The 19,770-nt window shown below is 35.9% G+C and overlaps 1 protein-coding gene across 1 annotated transcript in view; it reads right to left on the reverse strand.

Annotated features, from left to right (window-relative positions):
• NBAS (neuroblastoma amplified sequence) overlaps positions 1-19,770 on the reverse strand; it is a gene marked incomplete at both ends in the record, with an annotated part of 59,344 nt that overhangs the window by 26,958 nt on the left and 12,616 nt on the right. The window contains 11 exons of the mRNA XM_009696819.1: positions 80-184; positions 922-1,000; positions 1,273-1,407; positions 2,275-2,426; positions 3,535-3,660; positions 4,427-4,684; positions 5,774-5,967; positions 7,721-7,784; positions 11,119-11,247; positions 14,827-14,892; positions 15,697-15,835. Coding sequence (XP_009695121.1) covers positions 80-184; positions 922-1,000; positions 1,273-1,407; positions 2,275-2,426; positions 3,535-3,660; positions 4,427-4,684; positions 5,774-5,967; positions 7,721-7,784; positions 11,119-11,247; positions 14,827-14,892; positions 15,697-15,835 — 1,447 coding nt within the window. The remainder of the gene's footprint in view (positions 1-79; positions 185-921; positions 1,001-1,272; positions 1,408-2,274; positions 2,427-3,534; positions 3,661-4,426; positions 4,685-5,773; positions 5,968-7,720; positions 7,785-11,118; positions 11,248-14,826; positions 14,893-15,696; positions 15,836-19,770) is intronic.

The raw sequence follows: 19,770 nt of genomic DNA on the forward strand, positions 1-19,770 counted from the left end.
GGGGGGGGGGGGAAATGCACTGAAGTGCAAACAGCAATACTAAAATAAAATTACATTCTAGCAAAATAAATATTAATACCCGAGCATAACTTCTTGCTGAAAGCACAATATTCTGATTTCTGAACTTCTTGAAGAATTCACCATCATAGTGCTGCTCAGCTGCATGAGGCCCTCCAAGGATTTCCTTTAAAAAAAAAAAAAAAATTATAGAAGATTGGGTTTTATGCAAGATCTACAAAACCATCAAAAAGCCTACAGGTTTCTTTATCTCAGGATGAATAAGTATGACATACATGTGGAAAAGCATGCTATTTTTTCTTATTTGCTTCAGTATGAAAAAAAAGATGTATTTTTGATTGATAAGCTAAGATAATTCTCCGCCTTATTTTAGCTAGGTTTTAGATAACACTAGTTACAAAGAGATGTGGTAAAAGTCATTATGTGACTAGTGCCAACTGCAAAGTTAAAATTAAAAAACTGAGCAAAATACAGTTTGACATTCCAAAATTTTCACTTTGGTAAGCTCGTGGAAGAAAAAGATTCATTACAGAACCTGAAGAGAACTTGCCAGTTAGACTGACAGATGGTAATAATAACAATTCTGCACCAACTCCATAACCCCTATTGTTGCATAACTTAATTCCCCGCAGACACAGTATGTTCAAAGCAGGCTTCTGCCCAACTATACCTCTTAACACTAGAAGTCGGTCATTTGCAACAGTAAAGCAGGAGAAACACAGTGGCTTGAACAGAAAACAGCTTCTTTTCTTGAAATGTTACAATCTCTCACTTAAGACGACTATAAACATTAATATTACAATATGTAACAAAAAAAGACATGATGACATAACGAAAAAGTTACAGGAATACTTATAGAATGAGAACTCAAAAGAACTGTGGCCAGTTACCAAGTTTCCTCACCTCATAGGTTTCAAGGCGATCAAGGTAAGTTAACAGCTTCAGCCTGCTACGGCAGAGTTCTTTTTGTTCCAGGGTCAGCCTGTGTTCAAAACAGGAATTTTCATGCTTGCAACTGATATTGTACATCACGTGCATATGAAGACAACAGTTACACATATTAATGACTTCGTGCACTGGAATATATCAGGAAATTAAGTAAACCGAGAACTCTGACACAATAGAACAGTCAATTAAAATTTAAACCACTTTCCTATTAGGACTAACACACATGAGAGTAATTTTGTTCTTGCAACTATGTAGTTGTAATAAACCTATAACTCTGAATAAATCATGGTCTAACATTTCATTTACTTTGAGAAGTTTACTGATAATAGCAGTTCCTGATGCTTCTTGGCCTCTTTCTCCTTTTTAGTATCCATTTCTTCATCTGGTGACAAAAAGTCTTCATAGGGAATTTCAATGTCCACCTCCCCCGGTAAGATAAATCTGGAAGACAAAACCAGGAATGTAATCAATGTTGATTAAAAAAAACCCAAACAACACACAGCCAGAAGATATGATGAACTAATTTTTGAATAAACATACTAACACAGCTTTCCATTTATGTCTTGACTAAAAATCTAAACTTTTATAGAAAAATACTGAGTTTTGCTGTTGTAAAGCAGCAGGGACTCATCACAGGCCAACAAGAGGCATCATCTCTTGTTTCTACCCCTCCCAAAACAAACCAAAAAAATCACCACCAACCACACAGCTATGATGGTTGATAAAAGTTTCTAAATTCCACAGGTGGCACTGGGATTGCCAGCAGCTCTGCAGCATACAATGGTCATAGATGACTGCGTGAAGAAAGAACAGCCTCTTCTATTTCAATCACCAGGAACTGAATACTGAAGAGAACTGTCTCTGCATGTACTGTGATTTGCTTCGTACCCCTCCCCAATTGAACAACAGAAGATCATTACAACAATTAAGACATACAACAAAACGCATTTAAGGGGTAGCTGCAGCTTCCAGAAGAGGCAACAGAAACAGATTCCCATAGAAAAATAGCGACATCAGAAGTTCTCTTTGATGAAGAAAATAAAGGGCATCCAGAGAAGCAGGAAAACGCAGTACAAAATAAACAGTGATTTTTTTTTTTTTTTTTTTTTTTTTCCCTTAAATGAGAATAGGTACCTTGTGGACATCTTTAGAATAGTTTGATTCAAAGTATTATCTTTCTTTATGTCCTGTAAAAGCATCTTAACATTTTCATTAGTGGTTGATAAAAAAATGTTACCAAATTATTGGAAAAGACTTCATACACTATTCTTTAAAAAGAAAACTAACAAAAAAATACTCTTCCCAAACCTGCCGCCATCTTCTCCTTTTCCTATGGCCACAAGAGCCTCCAAGTCTGTGCCTTTCAAGCCATACTGAAGCAGCTTCTTAGCAGCATCCACGTTCTCTGGAACTCTTTCCAAGCACTCGTGAAGAACCCATGCACGCTTCTTAATTTTGCTCTGTCCAAGAACAAGAGCATAGACACAATGTTATACGCTTCAATGCAAAGCAACGAAACTGGAGATGTTAAGAAAATGTCAAGTTAATCTGATGACTGACAATGTGAACCAACAAAAGAGGTGAGAAAGCAAAAAAAACATAACACCCTTAGATATATGTGGCAGAAAAGTGCACAGAAATGCCAAATGATTTAGCAGAACTTTCACAACAACTGGAACAGAAGTTATTATTTGTATCACTCCTTCTTACACAAAATAAAATGTGATAGGTTGGGGCTAAAACGCAGTTTTTATAAATCAAGTGTATTCCACAATAGCACTAGAGCCATGTTCAGTATCAATGTCTTCACATACCAATAGGATTCTGTGACAGAAAAGACACACCAAGGTCACAAAATATCATTGGCCTTATCTGCTGAACTTCAGTTGAGATTACACAGCACATGGAGAATGGCTATTTGTAAAAATATTACTTTGAAATTCTACTAATATCTGACTTAAAAACAAAAACTAGATTATATTCCTCTTGATCTCTTGGAAGATTTTATCCTAGAGCAGCATTAGGTTGTACAGCTTTGACAATGCTTGTCTGCTCAGTTTGAAATCTTTCTTCCAAGCCAAAAAACCCCACGTTAGTATCTACTGAAAAGCTCCAGTTACAGGTAGCAGAGTTCACTGTAACTTTCATTATTCAGACTTTGCTATACAGCTACTGATACCAACTTCACCTTCTCATTTAATTTTCTAAAATACTTGGAAATTATTTAAATGCTTTAATATTTCCAATTATTCATTTGCCAGGCAACAATCTCCTGCTGCATGTGGGGGAGTGATTACACTAGAGAAAGCATGCTGCTATTAACAAAATTAGAAGATACTCCAAGGGAAAGATTTCCATTGACTTCCAAGGTCTCCAGATCAGGTCTTCAGTTAAATTAACAAGATCACTCTATTCCACATGATATGAAATGGAATTTGCAGGACGGGTCTCCAAGTTGCCACCAATTTATGTTGCATAAATCAGAACACAACCGAGAATTCAATTTCTGTAAAGCTAACACAGCCATTCTGATAAGGAAGCCTAAAAGTCACAAAAACACAAACCCACCAAGTAGTCTTGAATTGAAGCAACATTAACAGCCGACTTCCTCCACTGTCTTTGATACACAAGGTCAGAATCAAGGCCATACGTTTGAGCCAAAGACAAAGCTTCCCCATATTCTTCATTATCAATCTAAAAAGCAATGAAAGGAAAATGGAAGTCATATTAAACAATCAATTATTAATTCTGTCTGTTGAAAAAGGTAGAGGGATAATTACTGTGGGTATGCTTAAGCAGGTAGGAAAGAGAATGGCTCAAGATACAGATAAGTAAGACTCAGATCTGATGGGATACCTCTAGAAAATCAGCAATTTTTCCTCACGAAAAAGGAAGAAGTTATTTAGGTAACCAGTATGACATCAGCACTCCCTGGAACCTCTAACAGCTATAGAGTGGGCTGGTTTACCATCAGAACAACTGAAATGCCCTAGACAAAGTACTGCCTAGAGTAGTCTTAAAAAGGAAGAAATATCTGTTTGGTAAGAGTGAGTGACAAGTCTAATTTGTATGTATGCATGAAAAAACATGCAAGTAAACTACATTCACATTAGAGTGTAAGTTAACCCATTCCCTGGCCAATAACAAGCTAAACTAATTTCATTCAATATATTTGCCAGGTCTTTCATTATTTGTAAACACTCACATGAGTACACTTCCAAGTCTGGCCAAGGTAATGATGCACAGTGTCTCCTCAGTGACCTCCAAACACCATCTCATTTGAATTACTATAATGCTAGTTTTAAACAATGATCCCTTCGATTAGGTAAAACACTGCTAATTAAGAGACCTTTAGACATATGCATCTAAATCCTTCTGTTAATATAGTAAGAATTAAAAGAAAAAGTTCTTTCTAAATAAAGCTGATTAAGATAGCTATGACCTTTCCTTCGATACTTACTTTTCTCTGGTACAGTTCCTCTGGAGTCGTGGATCTCAAACTGACAAGGCGGAAATTCTTTGTAATAGTACGGGGACGTTTCCGAGGAGGAGCAAAGCGTTCCATTTCTGTCACAAAGTACAGGGCTTGCTTTACGTAGCTGAAGTATCTGTCCTTAGCAGAAGTTTCATCATCTGAGTCAGAGTCATCTTCTCCCTCATCTTCATCACCAGGTCTGCTCTCCAAGCGTAATCTTTTTGGAACAAGTTTTATCTCACACTGCACAGAAAATATGAATATGAAGCGTCCACCCAGTACACCTCAACTAGTTTGGTGAGAACTAAGCACATCTCCACTTCCAGTACTTCAGATTTCAGAATCAATACCCTTCCTCCCCTTTTCCTTTAAACCCTTTATTTCTCAGCTTGTTAACATGCTCCACAAATCCTGACTGAGTCTGTCTCCTAGATCTGAGGCTTCATCCTTTACCTACTGAAGCAAGAGTGAAAGCTTTTTAGCAGTGACCCGCTATTACACTAAACGTCCTACACCACTCCAGAGAGAACTATGGAGACATCTGCACACACTGTTATATAGATTACTGCAGTGTACAGAGTGTTTTTGACTCTTAGCTACATTTTCTGTTCAATGCAAACATAATCTCAGACTACATCCTTAGGTTGTAATATGCCAGTCACTGGCTGTATCTTATTTCCAGAATAATAAACTTTTCCAAAAACATATGTGCCACCTTTGGTACGTATCGAGATATTCTGATAAATATTAAACTTTCGTTTAAGATGTTTAAGACCTATTTCAGTGTAAGCCTTAGGAAAGAGAAGTTTTCTTAGTTTCAAAGAAAATTCCTGGTTAACTTAATTATGTTCTTTCTACTCCTTCCTGGAATCCTAGTAAAGATGTAAAAATGTATATCTCTTATATGGTTTTGTCTTACTTTAAATGTGTTCCTCATTTCTTTTAAATACACTCCCTCTGTAATAGGCATTTGTTTCAAAATGGGAGAGGGATGCTTGCAGTATTCCTCAAATGCACTAATATACAAAGCAGTGAAAACTGTCGACACAAACTGTTTCCTGCAGCAAGATTCCTCTCATTCAGACTGAGTCTTCTAACTCTCCAGAAGTTATTTGACAATCAAGTTTTTATTAGGACAGTTAATTTGCAGCAAGTTCAGAATTTCCCTGCAATACCTATCTAGAGATAAGGAAACAGAATAATTTTTTCTATTAGTAATAAAAACTTTTTTTTTTAACCACACCACACACACTACACCCTTAGGATTACAAATACAAAAGCAAACTGTTCTACTGCATTCCAGAAATACATCTGCTTGTGCACATTCCTCACCTCCAGACTTAGAAATCCGCCATCATGAGCTGAAGTAACCTGAGGAGAACTCTCAAACCATTCACATGACTTTCCCAACAAGTTTCTTAACGTCTTGACTGATGACACTGTCAGTGCACCAGAGCAGCGAGCCAGGATGACAGAATTATCTGCCCACCAATTTACATCTATCAATGCATAATAGGATTCTTTATCTAAAATAAATAAACAAATACATAAGAATGCACCACACAAAGAAAGATAACTTTAAACACCGGATAAGAACAGAAGTGACTTCAATTACTAAGAGATTTCATCTGATGGCCTAATTTAACAAAGCCTTATTATTGCATATGCATCCTTGGTTGACTAAGTTTGCATTTTAGATCATTTATATTTTACTAAATAAGTTCTGCATTAAATAAAGCCGTTGAAGAGCTTAATAATAATTTTTAAAAATCATGTAATTGTGGATGTAATTATTTTCTAATATTATTTGAAAAAATAATTCACAGTAAAATTATTTACTTGCACAAAATATGATGAATTTTAGATATTTAATAAAGATCTGCTTCAATACAAAGGAGCAATGGCTTTAAACTGGAAGAGGGTAGATTTGGATTAGATGTCAAGAAGAAATTCTTCACGGTGAGGGTGGTGAGGCACTCGAACAGTTGCCCAGAGAAGCTGTGGATGCCCCATCCCTGGGAGCATTCAAGGCCAGGCTGGATGAGGCTTTGAGCAACCTCCCGTAGCGGGAGGTGTCCCTGCCCACGGCAGGGGGGTTGGAACTAGACAATCTTAATCTTTAAGGTCCCGTTCTATGGTTCTGTGATTCTATGAATACTTCCCAGACATCCTTGACCAATTCTCCCTGACAACAAATATAGTACTGATAAAAATCAGAAAAGATTACACTGCTTTTGAGGACAAGCGACAACTATGAACAAGGCTCCTGAAACAGTCTACAAGATTAGGTTGTTAAAAAGATTAAACCAACAAAACAAACAAACACAAGTCACCACAACTGTGGATGGAAGCTGTGTCATTCTAAGACTGTCTTGATTATGGTAACGAGATGTTGGGACATGATATGCACCAGAGAGTTAGCTCAATTTGTTCGCTACAGTGTCTCTTCCCACCTCTCTGATGAAAACTATCCTTCCCCAAATAGCACTGAGAAACAGATCAGCTTATCGCTTTTCTGCCACTTCAGTGCTTAGTCATCAGTCTACCCATAAAGGTTAGAGGAATTAATGCAAAGATAGAATCACCAAGAAAAACAGTACAAAGCAGCAGGGGTCTTTTAATAATACAGATGTATACAAGTAGTAGTGAACAGATCATGGAACAGCTATTGATCTCTGCACTCTTGAAAAAGCCATGCAATAACCAGGTGATAACTGGCTGCACATGGTGGCCTGAACTTTGGGAAAAGAACACAGAGATTGACATGAGGCAAATCTAGTTGGAGGAAACAAAGGCCTTTTGGTTTAGAATTTTAAACTAATTATCTTTAAATTACGTTAGCTTTCAGGATTTATTAGACATTCATAGACAGAAAAGGTAACGGTAAGTTTAGGTTTTAAACTGTTGAGTCTAATAATTTGTTGCCTACAATATTATGATACAGTGCCTTCTGATACAAGCTGAGACATCTGTTGAATGTTCAGCATTCTACAGAGTCATAATCACATGATTAATAATAAATGAAGTCCTGGACTAACTGAAATATCATCTTATCTAAGGTTATGGCTACAAAAGTGTTCCTAAGAGAGGATTTAAAAAAAAAAAAACCTATTGTGACACTTCCTTAGCTATGCTATGCTACAAATTCAAACCATACATACAATTTTGGCAACTATTCTAACTGAGATTTAATTAAGCCATTTCAGGTCTTTGTATATTTGTGTAAATATTTTTAACTATGCAATAGTATAAAACTAACGATCTAACTGTACCACATACCTTTTATTTTCTTTCTTTTTTCACTAGAGAGTCTCCAGTCTGGGTTGAGCTCATCATAACCTGGCTAAAAAAAAAAAAAAAAAAAAACACACACACACACGTACAAGACAAAAAAGATTATATGAGAGAAAATCTTTGTAACACAGACAACCTGTTTACTTACTCTATTGCTGACCCACTCATTTTTCAATGAAGATGCTCCCCATAAATTTAAACTTCTCCTGAACATAAAACATACAGCTGCTGTAGTTACATTGTACTTTCCTCCAGACAGTTAAATAAAATATAAAAAAAAAAAAATTGCAAAATAAACTTCCAGATTCCTAAAACTCCATATTAGAAAACAGTACCATCAGACCTGGCCTAGTCAGCATTAAACAGTAATCATACCCTAAGGATTTCTGAAATAAAGGCTCTCCAGCAATCAGAAGCCCATTTAGTGTTTGGTTTTCAAGTCTATACATAGGACTGGAAGCATATAAAAGAAAAAACTCAAAAAATAGTCCTCCTGTTCACTCTCTGTAGTGTTCCCGAGTACCAGCCCAGTACAGTGCTGTATGTACTTACTCTGGTTACTTTCGTAATTATAAAGCCCCTTTCAAGACTAGTGCAGCAAGAGAAGCACCGTTATTTAATGGTTCACTGCAATGTTTAGAATTAGTAAACTGTGGGTTTTCTTAAACTTTATTTAGTAATATCAGAATAGATGGGAACAGCTCAAACGCAGATGACAGTAATCCTACCCCTAACTGCAATGCCGTGGAAGTACACGTAGATTACACAGCTCAGACAACCGAAGCAAGTTTGGGTCAAGCAGAAGGTGATATGCAGACTTAATTTTTTAGTAGAAAGAGAAGGGTCTACTAATTAAAAGCAAACATGAGGCCACTTTAAGTTAATTTAACAAATATGTTTGGGTGACACTTAAGTAGGAATCACACACATTATGAAAATATCCATTATACTTGGACACTAGTTTCACCTATAAAAAATCATTCTTAAAACAGTCAAATACTGAATATTCCTTTATCTCACTCTCACTAAACGATGAAATCCTGAAAACTACTTCAGAATACATAGTCATTGTCGATAAAAACAAAGAAAAAAATACAATAATTCTCTGTCAGCATCCTTGAGCAAAATCTGTATTCTCACAAAAGTCTGAGGTGTACGTTAAAAATAAATATAGGTACATAGATACGCATACATACACACATACACATGCATAACATTTTTGCCAACATTGGAGCAGAATTTTTGCTTGTTGTTTTTTGAAAGTCATTCCCTAACTAAGCTTAGAACTGCATTTCTGTGGTGGGTTGATGTCAGCTGGTGGCTAAGCACCACACAGCTGCTCACTCACTCCCCTCCCCAGTGGGACAGCAAAAGCAAGAACAGTTGTGGGTCAAGACAAAGACAGTTTAATAAGCAAAGGAAAGCCAGGGAAAAAAAAGAAGTGACATAAAGGCAGTCATTCATCATCTCCCACAGCAGACCGATGCTCACCCAGTCTCCGAGCCACAGCTACCTACCCAAAACCTCCCCCTGCTTTGTTTTTACTGCTCATCATGATGTTATATGGCATGGACTATCCCTTCTGTCAGTTGGGGTCAGCTGTCTGGGCTGTGTCCCCTCGCAGGTTGTTGTGCACCCCCAAACTACTCACTGGGGGACAACAGTGAGAAACAGAGAAGGCCTTGAAGCTGTGTAAGCACTACTGAGCACAGTTAAGACAGTAGTGTGTTATCAACACTGTTTTGGTCACAAACCCAAAACTTAGCACCATACACACTGCTGTGAAGAAAACGAACTCCATCCCAGCCAGACCTAGAATAGTTTCACAGTCAATACAGCCCAACCAGATCTGACTGCTTACCTGTAAGAACCAAAACATAAGCGACACACCACCACAGCCATGTTTCTAAGTCAGTAGTCTTGCTCTTGCAGTCAGAGCAAAAAGGTAACAGCACACCAGTGGTGTTCAGGATGGCAACATACCATTAACTCTACAAGTATTTACAGACTTAAGTTTTTCCTATAGTTAAAGTTTTGGGTCTATCTTTTTTGTAATTTTTAACCTCATAGTCATCATGATACACAAAGGAAGATGTCTTCCTGCATTTTGTCCTCTTCCTCATTATAGAAGCCTGTGCCTATATGTAATGCCAAAGAAGTTTTTTGTTGTGGATCTTATAGTACCTACTGCGCAATGCACAGACTGCAGAGAAATTCAATACAGTGTGGGAAAAAGCTGTGTTTCATATGAAAACATAAACCTGAAGAATTTAAAACAATCTACAAGAACTGGAAGAAATATTTTTGTATTGGAATTTTTAAAGGATTCAATACACTGTGCAAAGATTTACCCTCTAAAAGGAAATTACAGAGAAGAATCAGAAACTGCACATATTTAATGATAACGTAACATGTGGATTTATTAATCAGCATATGCACTAAAACACATTTGTTTACTACTAAGTAGCAAATGTTTCATTCTACAATAATTTTCTAATAAGAAATGTACTTATGTACAATAAAACCACCTGAGATCAATACTGTGCAGGAAATACTGGTGGTAATTTGTGTTACATACTTCTAATGACCAAAGATCCCATTTGACTGGTTACCCTGTTTGGACTTGATATCAGTTTGTATCTTGTAGGTTTTGAACATAAGCAGACAGTACCTCAAGTGAAAAGCCTTTCTGTATCTATTAGTCAAGAAATTAATGGTAGTAAAACCAGGATACTTCATGTACTACTGTGTAACATTTCAGATTTGTCACTTTTCAAAATGCAGCTATATTTTCTTCATTGAAATTGTTATATTTACCGAGAGAGTGTATTAGTTATTTGGAATTTTCCTTGAAAACTAATTAGTTTTCAATTCCCAGAGTTTAAATTCACAGTAGTCACATAAAAGTTTGCCAGCGTCCAGGCAATTCCTAACTTAAGTTCCCCTACTTAGTTTTGCAAACAATTCCTGTAGAAAGCATGTGACTTACTAATACCAATCTGATAAACAAACTATTCTGGGGCATTATCTGGCAGAAGGAAGGTAAATTTTGAGGACAGAATAGATGAACACATTAGACATCCAGCAGAATTTGGTTTCAACCATTCAAAGAAAGTTTCTCGTGTTGGCCTCCACTTACATTTTAAAATAGTATTTCAGCCTACCTCTACTAGTGCTAAAACACAGAAAGAATATTGTAAAAGTAAGTATAGAGCTATTATTGTAAAAGTAAATATAGAGCTCTTGAAAAACATAGACTTGACTGGAAAGACAGTACATAGCTGAAGCACGGTTATCTGAATTACTCTCATCTGCTTGGAAAACACATCTCCAGAGGATTAAGATACATACTGCAAGCTTCTAAACATCTACATCCTTCTTACCTGATCAGTTTGGTCCCATTGTCCTTGTTGTCTGAGAGATGGAATAGACCAGATAGTCAGTTTTCCTGAGAAATGAATAGCTGCCAGAAGAGCACCATCAGGAGAAAGATTCATCTTGAAAACTCCATCCTGCCAAACATAATGTCAGCAAAGTAAAAAAAAAAAAAAAAAAAAAAAAAACAACACACCACCAACCATGAAACAAAACAAAAAAGCAAACAAAAACAAAAAACCCCACCCATACACATTAAGGAATACCCCCCAAAAAAAAAAATCCCCAAAACTTCAAATTATTTTTTCTATTTTAGGAAAAAAAAAAAAGTACAATCTTCCAACCCGAAAATTTAAGAGGCTTTAAATTAAAAAAAAAAAAAAAAAGCTAAACGTCAGATTAAAGGTAAAATATTAATTGTGGCATGGAAGAGTAAAAACAACCTGTACAAAGGAAGAACACTACCATAACATGAACAAATCTTTAGGAATGTGAAGTTCTGCTTCACATTGTTATACAGCAACAAAATCTGAAAGTGTGGCATTCCTAGGAGAATGTCACAGACACAAAATGCAGAGCTACTTGGAGGAAAAATTGCAGGTTGTTCTCTGTTCAGAGAAAACATTCATCAGCCTCAGTTTTCTACTGTCCTGCCTCTCAGGCCCACCCAAGGAAGACTGTTACAAAAACACAGCTTAGTACAGCTCTTCCTCTCTGGAAGCAAACTTAAAAAAGAGGGGAGCATACAAGAGATACACACTGTTCATATCAGGACAATGAATCAGAATTTAAGAATTTCTTCAGTAACAACAGACTAAGCAGCAATATAGCGAATATCAGACTAAGTTCATACAGACAAAATAATTCAACATAGTAAACTTCATCAAGGCTACAAAAACTCTCCCGGATTAAGTTTTCCTTCAGCTCTGGATTTCTTAAGAGGCAAAACATACTTCTAACCAATTATTTTCTTAAGGATTCACGAACTCCCACACAATCACAACTGGATCTATACACTATTTCCACAAGACAAGAGCCCCTAAATATGCACTCACATTTTAAAGTTAAACTTAGTGCCACTGGCAACACATGACAATTTCTGAAAATATAATTTCTATGTATTCTACTGCTCCTAACACAAATTCTATGTCTTCATAAAGATCATTAGCTTCTCGGAGAGTCTAGTCTTCACTGAAAGACAGTACGATGTAGATTCCCAAAAATTATAGTTTATAAAATCCCATTTTGTTAGTGTAGTTCATTTTTAAAAACTTCCTGATAAAGATTCATCCTACAGTAATGTTAGAACTGTCCAAGTCTGCAATCAATTTTTAAGCCTCCCCTCTTGGAAAATATCCCAACATACATGAAGTACAGATAAGTTATGAGATGTCCATGCAATTAAAAAGTTTTAATGGCATTTCTACAGCACATTAGTGGTAGGTATCATTTGAAGACAACGATATTCTTTTAAGGTATGTTTGTTTGGTTTGGAGTTTTTTTTATTATTTTTATTTTACTTCTTAGGCTGTTGTAAGTTCTAACTGTGCCACAGAAACAATGACAATCAAGTAATCTGCTTACTGTTGTACAGTGGTTTGCAGCTACTGAGAGCACTGCTTAAATCCAAGCTTAAAATGTGTTTTTAATTGAAAAGGAGAATTTTCTTAAGTTTTTTTAAAACCAATTAAGAATTATTTATATTAGAAAAATTTCGTAAGTATTCTCTGATTATATTCTTAAACAGCTAGAGTACTGCAATCTGTAGTTTGCCAAGAAATTGTGCATGTCTACTAATGCCAATTCTCTCTTTACAAATCAATTTGCACGCACAAAGGACAAAGAACAAAAGATTGTTCAAGGGTCTAGAAACATATAGCTAAAATATATAACATATTCAAATAAATTATCAGTGGTATACACCACAGATCCTAAAAAGAGTTAAACATTTACTCAGTAGTCAGTAATAATTCTCTTGCTGTTAAATTTAGACGTTGGGTGGCCATTAACACGTTCAAATTTACCACCCGAGTACTGTTATCTATAGAGATTAATCCGTCCTTTGGCAAAGCAGGCAATTGTGCCTCAGTAAACAGCTTGTCAACTTAAGGGAACTGCAGAATAAGATCTTGAAAATCTCAGCAGGTTGGTACTTCACATTTTTATAAGTGTCATTTAAGCTAGCAACACTAAGAATCAAATCCTAATATAGCTAGTTCTAATATACAAGTCCTCTAGCTGCTGTGCCTGTGATACCTTAACACTGTTGCCAATTTTCCCACTAAGAATATGAACTATAGCTCACATATTTAAACCATAATCTCTGAAAACAGATTAAAACATTCAAGGATGAATAACAGTCTATGCTTTTCTTTGTAAATTTAATACTGGCAAGTGCAATGAAGTTGAAGTTTAGTATGGCTACACTCAGTACCAGCTTTCTAGTTAAAAAAGTTTACTTCAGCCTTCTCTTTTATATTTTCAGTGAAGGAAATAAAATCTCTCCCCATTCCACCCTTGAGAGAGATTCAGAAAGATTTGTTTTCCCCTTCCAATCAAGCATGCAATTTCTTCGTTTAACCAGTCACCTAAACATCCCAAAAGTCTATTAAGTTCCTTTCCAAAGTCCATATAACTTCAGACCAGCCACTTTTCCTCTCAGGAGGGCACAGTGAGGGTGGTAGACAGATTCTTTACTGTTCTTTCCTTGAAAGGCAAAACTTTTTTTTTTTTTTTTTTTTTTTTACAAGGAGGGAAAGGGGGATTAAAAAACAGAATCAAACAAAGGCTACACACAACTAGTAGACAAGAGATAGAAGGTGGTGTAGTACTGCATGGGTAGCTCCTAAGGGATGTAGAAAAAAGCCAGGAGCACTATGTGCAAAGCCTTATAAATACAGAAAGCACACACCTACATCTCAGCCTGACACTCAAGATCTAACACTCATTCAGGGCAGAGGAGAATACAAGACCCATACCGAGGGTTTGTTAAGAACAAGCGGATTCTGATCAGCACTTTCATTAGGTTCACAGGCGTCCTGGTAGTAGAAGTTTGACCCATATTAAACCTTTGAAGCTACTTAGCAAAATATTTCCATAGTATCTCATAACAGACTGTAAAAATCAAGTCTTTGTGTCTGCCCTATTTAAGCCAAGAATGATTAGTTTGAATCCACTCGGTTTTTCTTCCCCACATTATATGAAAATTTTCAGCTGTAAGGTGAGGGGGTTTTGTTCACTTTCTAGTGCGAGCTGGGTAGCGCAGACAGCTGGGTTTTGTTTCTTTTATTTCTCTCTTGGTCGTATATTGAGAAACATCATCACAATTGACTCTCGTAGAATATATAACACACCTAACATGCTATGATCATTAAATTCATTAACAAATAGCTAGGTGGCTTTTTACACCTTCCTTTTTGAAAAAGAGTTTACCATTAAGATTTAACACTACGTCTCCAGACCTGTTCCTGTCAGTATGCTGAAAACTCAAGATTCAAGCTTCAGCAGACAAACTAATTGAACTTTTTAAAAAGCCATATAAATGGCAAGTTACTCCATTTAACACTAAAAGCTTATAATTTTTTGTAAGTTTTATAGAAACGTTAATTCTTAAGTTGCATAAATTAAAATCTACTTTCAACCAGTCTCTCAGGCAGTCATTAATGGACAATTATGTCAGTAAAATAAATTCCTGAGGTAGACCTAGACTTTAATACCTGTTCTGTTCCCCGCCTGCTGTAAAGTCTTAAATTCATAATCCTTAATAATCCTCTTCTCTGTGCCTGTAAGAACAGAAAGACATCATACAATGAAAGAAAAATCTCATACATTGTTTCATGCACCAAAAACTAAGTCATACCTAAAGTACTAAAACAACTCTGGAGGATTCTTTAAACTTCCATAAGACTGCCTACTTTAAAATAATGCAAGGATAATAAAACTCACTTTGTATAGCTTTGCCTATTCCATTAGGTATGTAACATGCCACAGAAAAGCACTACCCATTTGTAATAAAATTAACAGCTCGCTTTTAATACTAAGCAATACCTATATAGGAGTAAATACTGAAATTTATCCTAGGATATTGTAAATCGATTTCAGTATTTCCACACAGTAGTTGTTACCAAAGCAAACATTTACTTATACTAGAAGCAAAAGAAATCAAGAGTCAGATTTGAACTGAAACATTTATTTCAGATGTGTTGCCTTCTGTTATGGTAATAAAAAGACAAAAATAACTGGAATTTTTTCCAACAAAGACAGGTAACATATCCCAGTAAACAACTAAGGACTTTGTACATTTCCATGCTACAATTTTTTTGTTGTTGTTTCTTGTTGTTTTGGTGGGTTTTTTTAAAACCACAAATGATAATCAAAAACTTAAAAGTTCAATTTATACTACAGAAAAAGCAAAAATAGACAGACACTGGGGGGGAAGAGATAACTTAGAAGTTCACATCATAGCTTAGATAATCGCAAGACATTGCATTAAATTCTTCTTTCAAAAAGAGATTCATATCGAACTTCCAGTTAGATAATTCTGCCAGTGACAATATTCATCCAGTAAAGTGAGGAAACATACTTACTGTTCTAATGTCATTTTCATAACTAGTAACCTGTTTATAATGGGGAGAGCCTGACAGAACTCTCCAAGCAGATATCCCACAACCAGTTGCTTTAGATACTCCATCTTCATCTGTTTCACAGCCTCCTACAAGGAGGAGTCTGTAAAATATGTAAAGGTATATTATGGTTTCATTTACTGCCACATAATTTTTTTTTTAATTGTCTTAAGTCAGGACTATAGCAGCCTGCTTGCAGTAACGAAAAGACTAAGTATACTAAGATATGTAACTGCCCCAATAACTTTTGTCTGTGAATAAACACTCTGAAGTTAAAAAAAAAAAAAAAAAAAAAAAGCAAAAAGAGACAAATATTACTTGAGTACCATTTATTATTTGTCGCATTTATCCCTATCCATTCTCATCTCTAGCTTTCCAAATAAGGCATAACTCCCAACATTTAAAATAAAATGTCTGGTTACAAATTTGAGTTTCTCCCCTACCCTCAAATGCTGATAACAATTACAGCTTAAGCTTACGAAAAGTTCTGGTCATTCCGTTTAAGCATTTGGTTTCCATTTATTCAGATGTGGTACAGAAGTTACTTCTCTTTTATTGAGGCACCGAATGCGTCAAGGTTTTTCTACCAATTATAAATGTGCATGCAATAATTTCGTTACACACAGTGGACGATATTTTTAAAACTTTGAGGGAACTCCCACAATTATTGCTGATTACGACTAAGATGTATCAAAATATTTTCCCTTGAAGTACTTTCACCTTATTAACAAGCAGTTTTATATTTAACTGACGATTACTTTGATGAAAACTTTGAGAACAGATGTCTGTTTGGATGCATCGTTTTAGTGAACAACCGTTAAAAAGTAAAATATCTGCAAAAAAGGTACAGACTAGAAAAGCCAGAAGTTCAGCCCTGAGAACACTCCTTTATCAATTTTCAAAGCCTGCATTACTCTTGAAGTTCTCTACCATCTAGTAGCTGACTCTTACACAGCTCTCAGCTGTGATTTGAGTGTATTTGAAAACATTTCCTGCAGGAGTCAACTGCAAGAAAAAAGTAGGAAAAAAAAAAAGAAAAAAATTTCTTTCCATGTTTAATCCTCTTTAAGAGGTCAGTAAAACTTATTTAACATTCCCAGGTCTCATGCTATTCACAAACATACAGCAAGATGATTTGTACCATGGATGCTTACAGTCTGTTAAGGTTCTTAAGAGTTTTAGTTATTTTGCGGTGTAAAAAGTTGCCTAAGACAGCAAAACAGAAATCACTTTCACCATTTTCCTCAAAAACAGCAACAGGAGACTCTCAGTCTACCATCATAATGAACAGGAAAATGAGCAATTTTGCATTGTTCTTATGATCAGAAAGTAAAGCATAGCACAGCTAAGAGTAATTACTTCTCCCTTAGGGAGGTGGTGTTTAACTTTAGAATATGTAAAGGTTCTGGCTGAGCATCCATGACTCAGTGGTTTCTTACTGTAGTACACCAAGAAGAAAGCATGTTATCATTTAAGGAACCACTCGATTCCTATCACAGTCAAGGAGATCAACCAGGAGTAGTACAGATCATATTTCAGACTCCTTAAAACTGGTAACCCAAATAGCATGTGGAAGCAAACACTTCCTAAGCAATCAGCACACATTTTTTGTATCAATAACATAGGAAAAAAGCAGATATCAAATTCACTTATCATAGTTTTCCCATAGATACTTAGCAAAGCAACTGGGTTATAAAGATGACAACAACTAACAAAATATGGTATTAGACAATCGGTGAGAAAAATCTAACATAGACACAGTAGCAAGGGAGGACTGTACTTCAGCATTATATAGATTGCAGAAGAAACTTCATCATAAATACCACTTGTTAAAGAGAGAATACAACCGTTGCTCAGTAAGCACAGCAATCCCAGTATTAAAATACCAAAGAACTCCTACAGTGCATACCTCTTTCCTGAACAAGTTAGTAATTTAAGACTGCACCAAGCCTACTATGCGACAAACTCTGCATCTTAAATGAACCCAAGTTGCTTTACATGTTAAGAGTTTCCAATCAACACCAACTCTTTGGGTTTGATATTAGTTGTTCATTCTGGTCACCTGGAGGGTCAATTTTCAAGTAAATATTTGGCCAGGAACTCAGAGGAACTTACCAAGACACCACTTTAACTCAAAAATACTAGTAAGAGTACTTTGTTCTGTAAGTCATACTAAGCACGAGCTTGATCTGATGTCGTCTCTGGTACTAAGACTTTTAAAGACTACTGGATTCATTAAAAATAATAATAATGGAAAGGTAGACATTGAAAATCAGAATATTTAAGCAATTTCATACTCAAGCAACTGAGGAAATCAGAAGCAACAAGAAGGACAACATAGCAAATTTAATTCCATTCAACTTCGGGACATCAACAAATATTAGAAACTACTTGAACAGTTTGTTATTCTTTCATGAAGAAAGTGACTTTAACCAAGGCAGGCTTGGAGAAAAGAACATCAGTCCTTCAGGAACATGGTGAACAATAACACATGAGGTACAGACACCAATAAACAACACAGTTCTCAGTACTACACAAAAAATTTTAACATCAAATTTTCAGCTGATTACTGGGAGAAAAGTGCACTTCGGGAGAGAAAAATTTCACAGATTAAGTGTCATACAATTAATAATCCATTTGTTTGTTTCCTTTCTGCATATTTTTCATTTTCCTTCTCCCTGACATTTCCCTTTTGCAACTTTCCCCTGCCTATAATCATTCTATAGGAGAAGCCTGACATGCTGCCACTGAGCAAAGAACATAAGAGCTGCCCCCAACTCGTACAAAAGCCATCTTTTAGATATGCTACATAGTTCTTCTGAGGAACTTCAGTAAAAAACAAGGAAATAATATGTTTTCAAATAACTTGCTGCACATACCACTACCAAAAAAAAAAAAAAAAAGGCACCACACAATCCAAATACCCAAACTTTCAGCAGAGATATAGCATGCCACATGAACCTTGTAACAGCACCAGCAGGTTTTAGGACAAAATAATTGATCTCTCCTGTCATACATGATGCAGTTTATGTCCATTTTGGCTAGCCAAGAATAAACATGTTTGGGTACCCAAACATCTGAGCATACAGCCTAATATCATGAAAACCCATCTTAAAATGCTGAAACATGTTGGCAAGATCAATATTACACAGATCATTATGCATAAATTCCCTAACTTTTTTTTTAGCACAGAAAGCAAGTTTCATGTGTCTCTTTCACAGCCTTTCATGAGGAAAGTTTTATAAAAAAAATTTAAAATCAGTAAACAAGAACTTCATGAAATCGCTACAACACAACCGTGCATTCCTAATAACCAAAAAACAGCTGGCACAATCCTCCGGAAGATTAATTTACCTATGTTCTTGTCATTCCATAGGCACCTAAATTCCTCCATAAGCTCCAACTTCTATTGCAACACAACACCAAATTAAAAATTTCAACAGCACCAGTGTCTCAACTCAATTGCAATTGACGGCATTGTGCCAGAGGTGACTAAGAGACAAATAGTAGCACAGAGACCAAGAGAAGATTTGTCAATAATAGTGACAGCAGTCGCTCCAAAACTACCTGAACTACCTCTCAAACACCCCATCAAGAGAAATATTTTCAAAGAAATTTTGGAAATTTGTCACATACAGTGCAGCATATTTATAATTCAGAAGTATCTTTTAGGATAAATGAAACTCAATGACAGCTGGAATTAAGATGTTGTATCAGCTTAGACACATGCAAAACACACAATCTCAACACAGAAATACTTCTCAAAGGACTGCAGAGAAATTCATCATGGCAGCATTAGTTAAAATTTTAAAAAGCTTTTCAGAGAGCAAAATGCAACAGCAGGGACAGAAACTATTAAGATGAAAAACACAACTGGCATCAAAAGAAAATGAAAGGTACTCCTGAGAACCTCAGCAAAGATCTGGCCTTGTTTACCAATTATTTTTTCAGGACTAGACAGGAGATGACTCCAAAATAACAAGTTGACAGGTAGACTGGGAGCAGTAACAGGAGAGGTTTTTTTTCCTGTTTACTTTT

Source organism: Cariama cristata, unplaced genomic scaffold, assembly GCF_000690535.1.
Source record: "Cariama cristata isolate BGI_N322 unplaced genomic scaffold, ASM69053v1 scaffold2410, whole genome shotgun sequence".
Taxonomy (NCBI): Eukaryota; Metazoa; Chordata; class Aves; order Cariamiformes; family Cariamidae; genus Cariama; species Cariama cristata.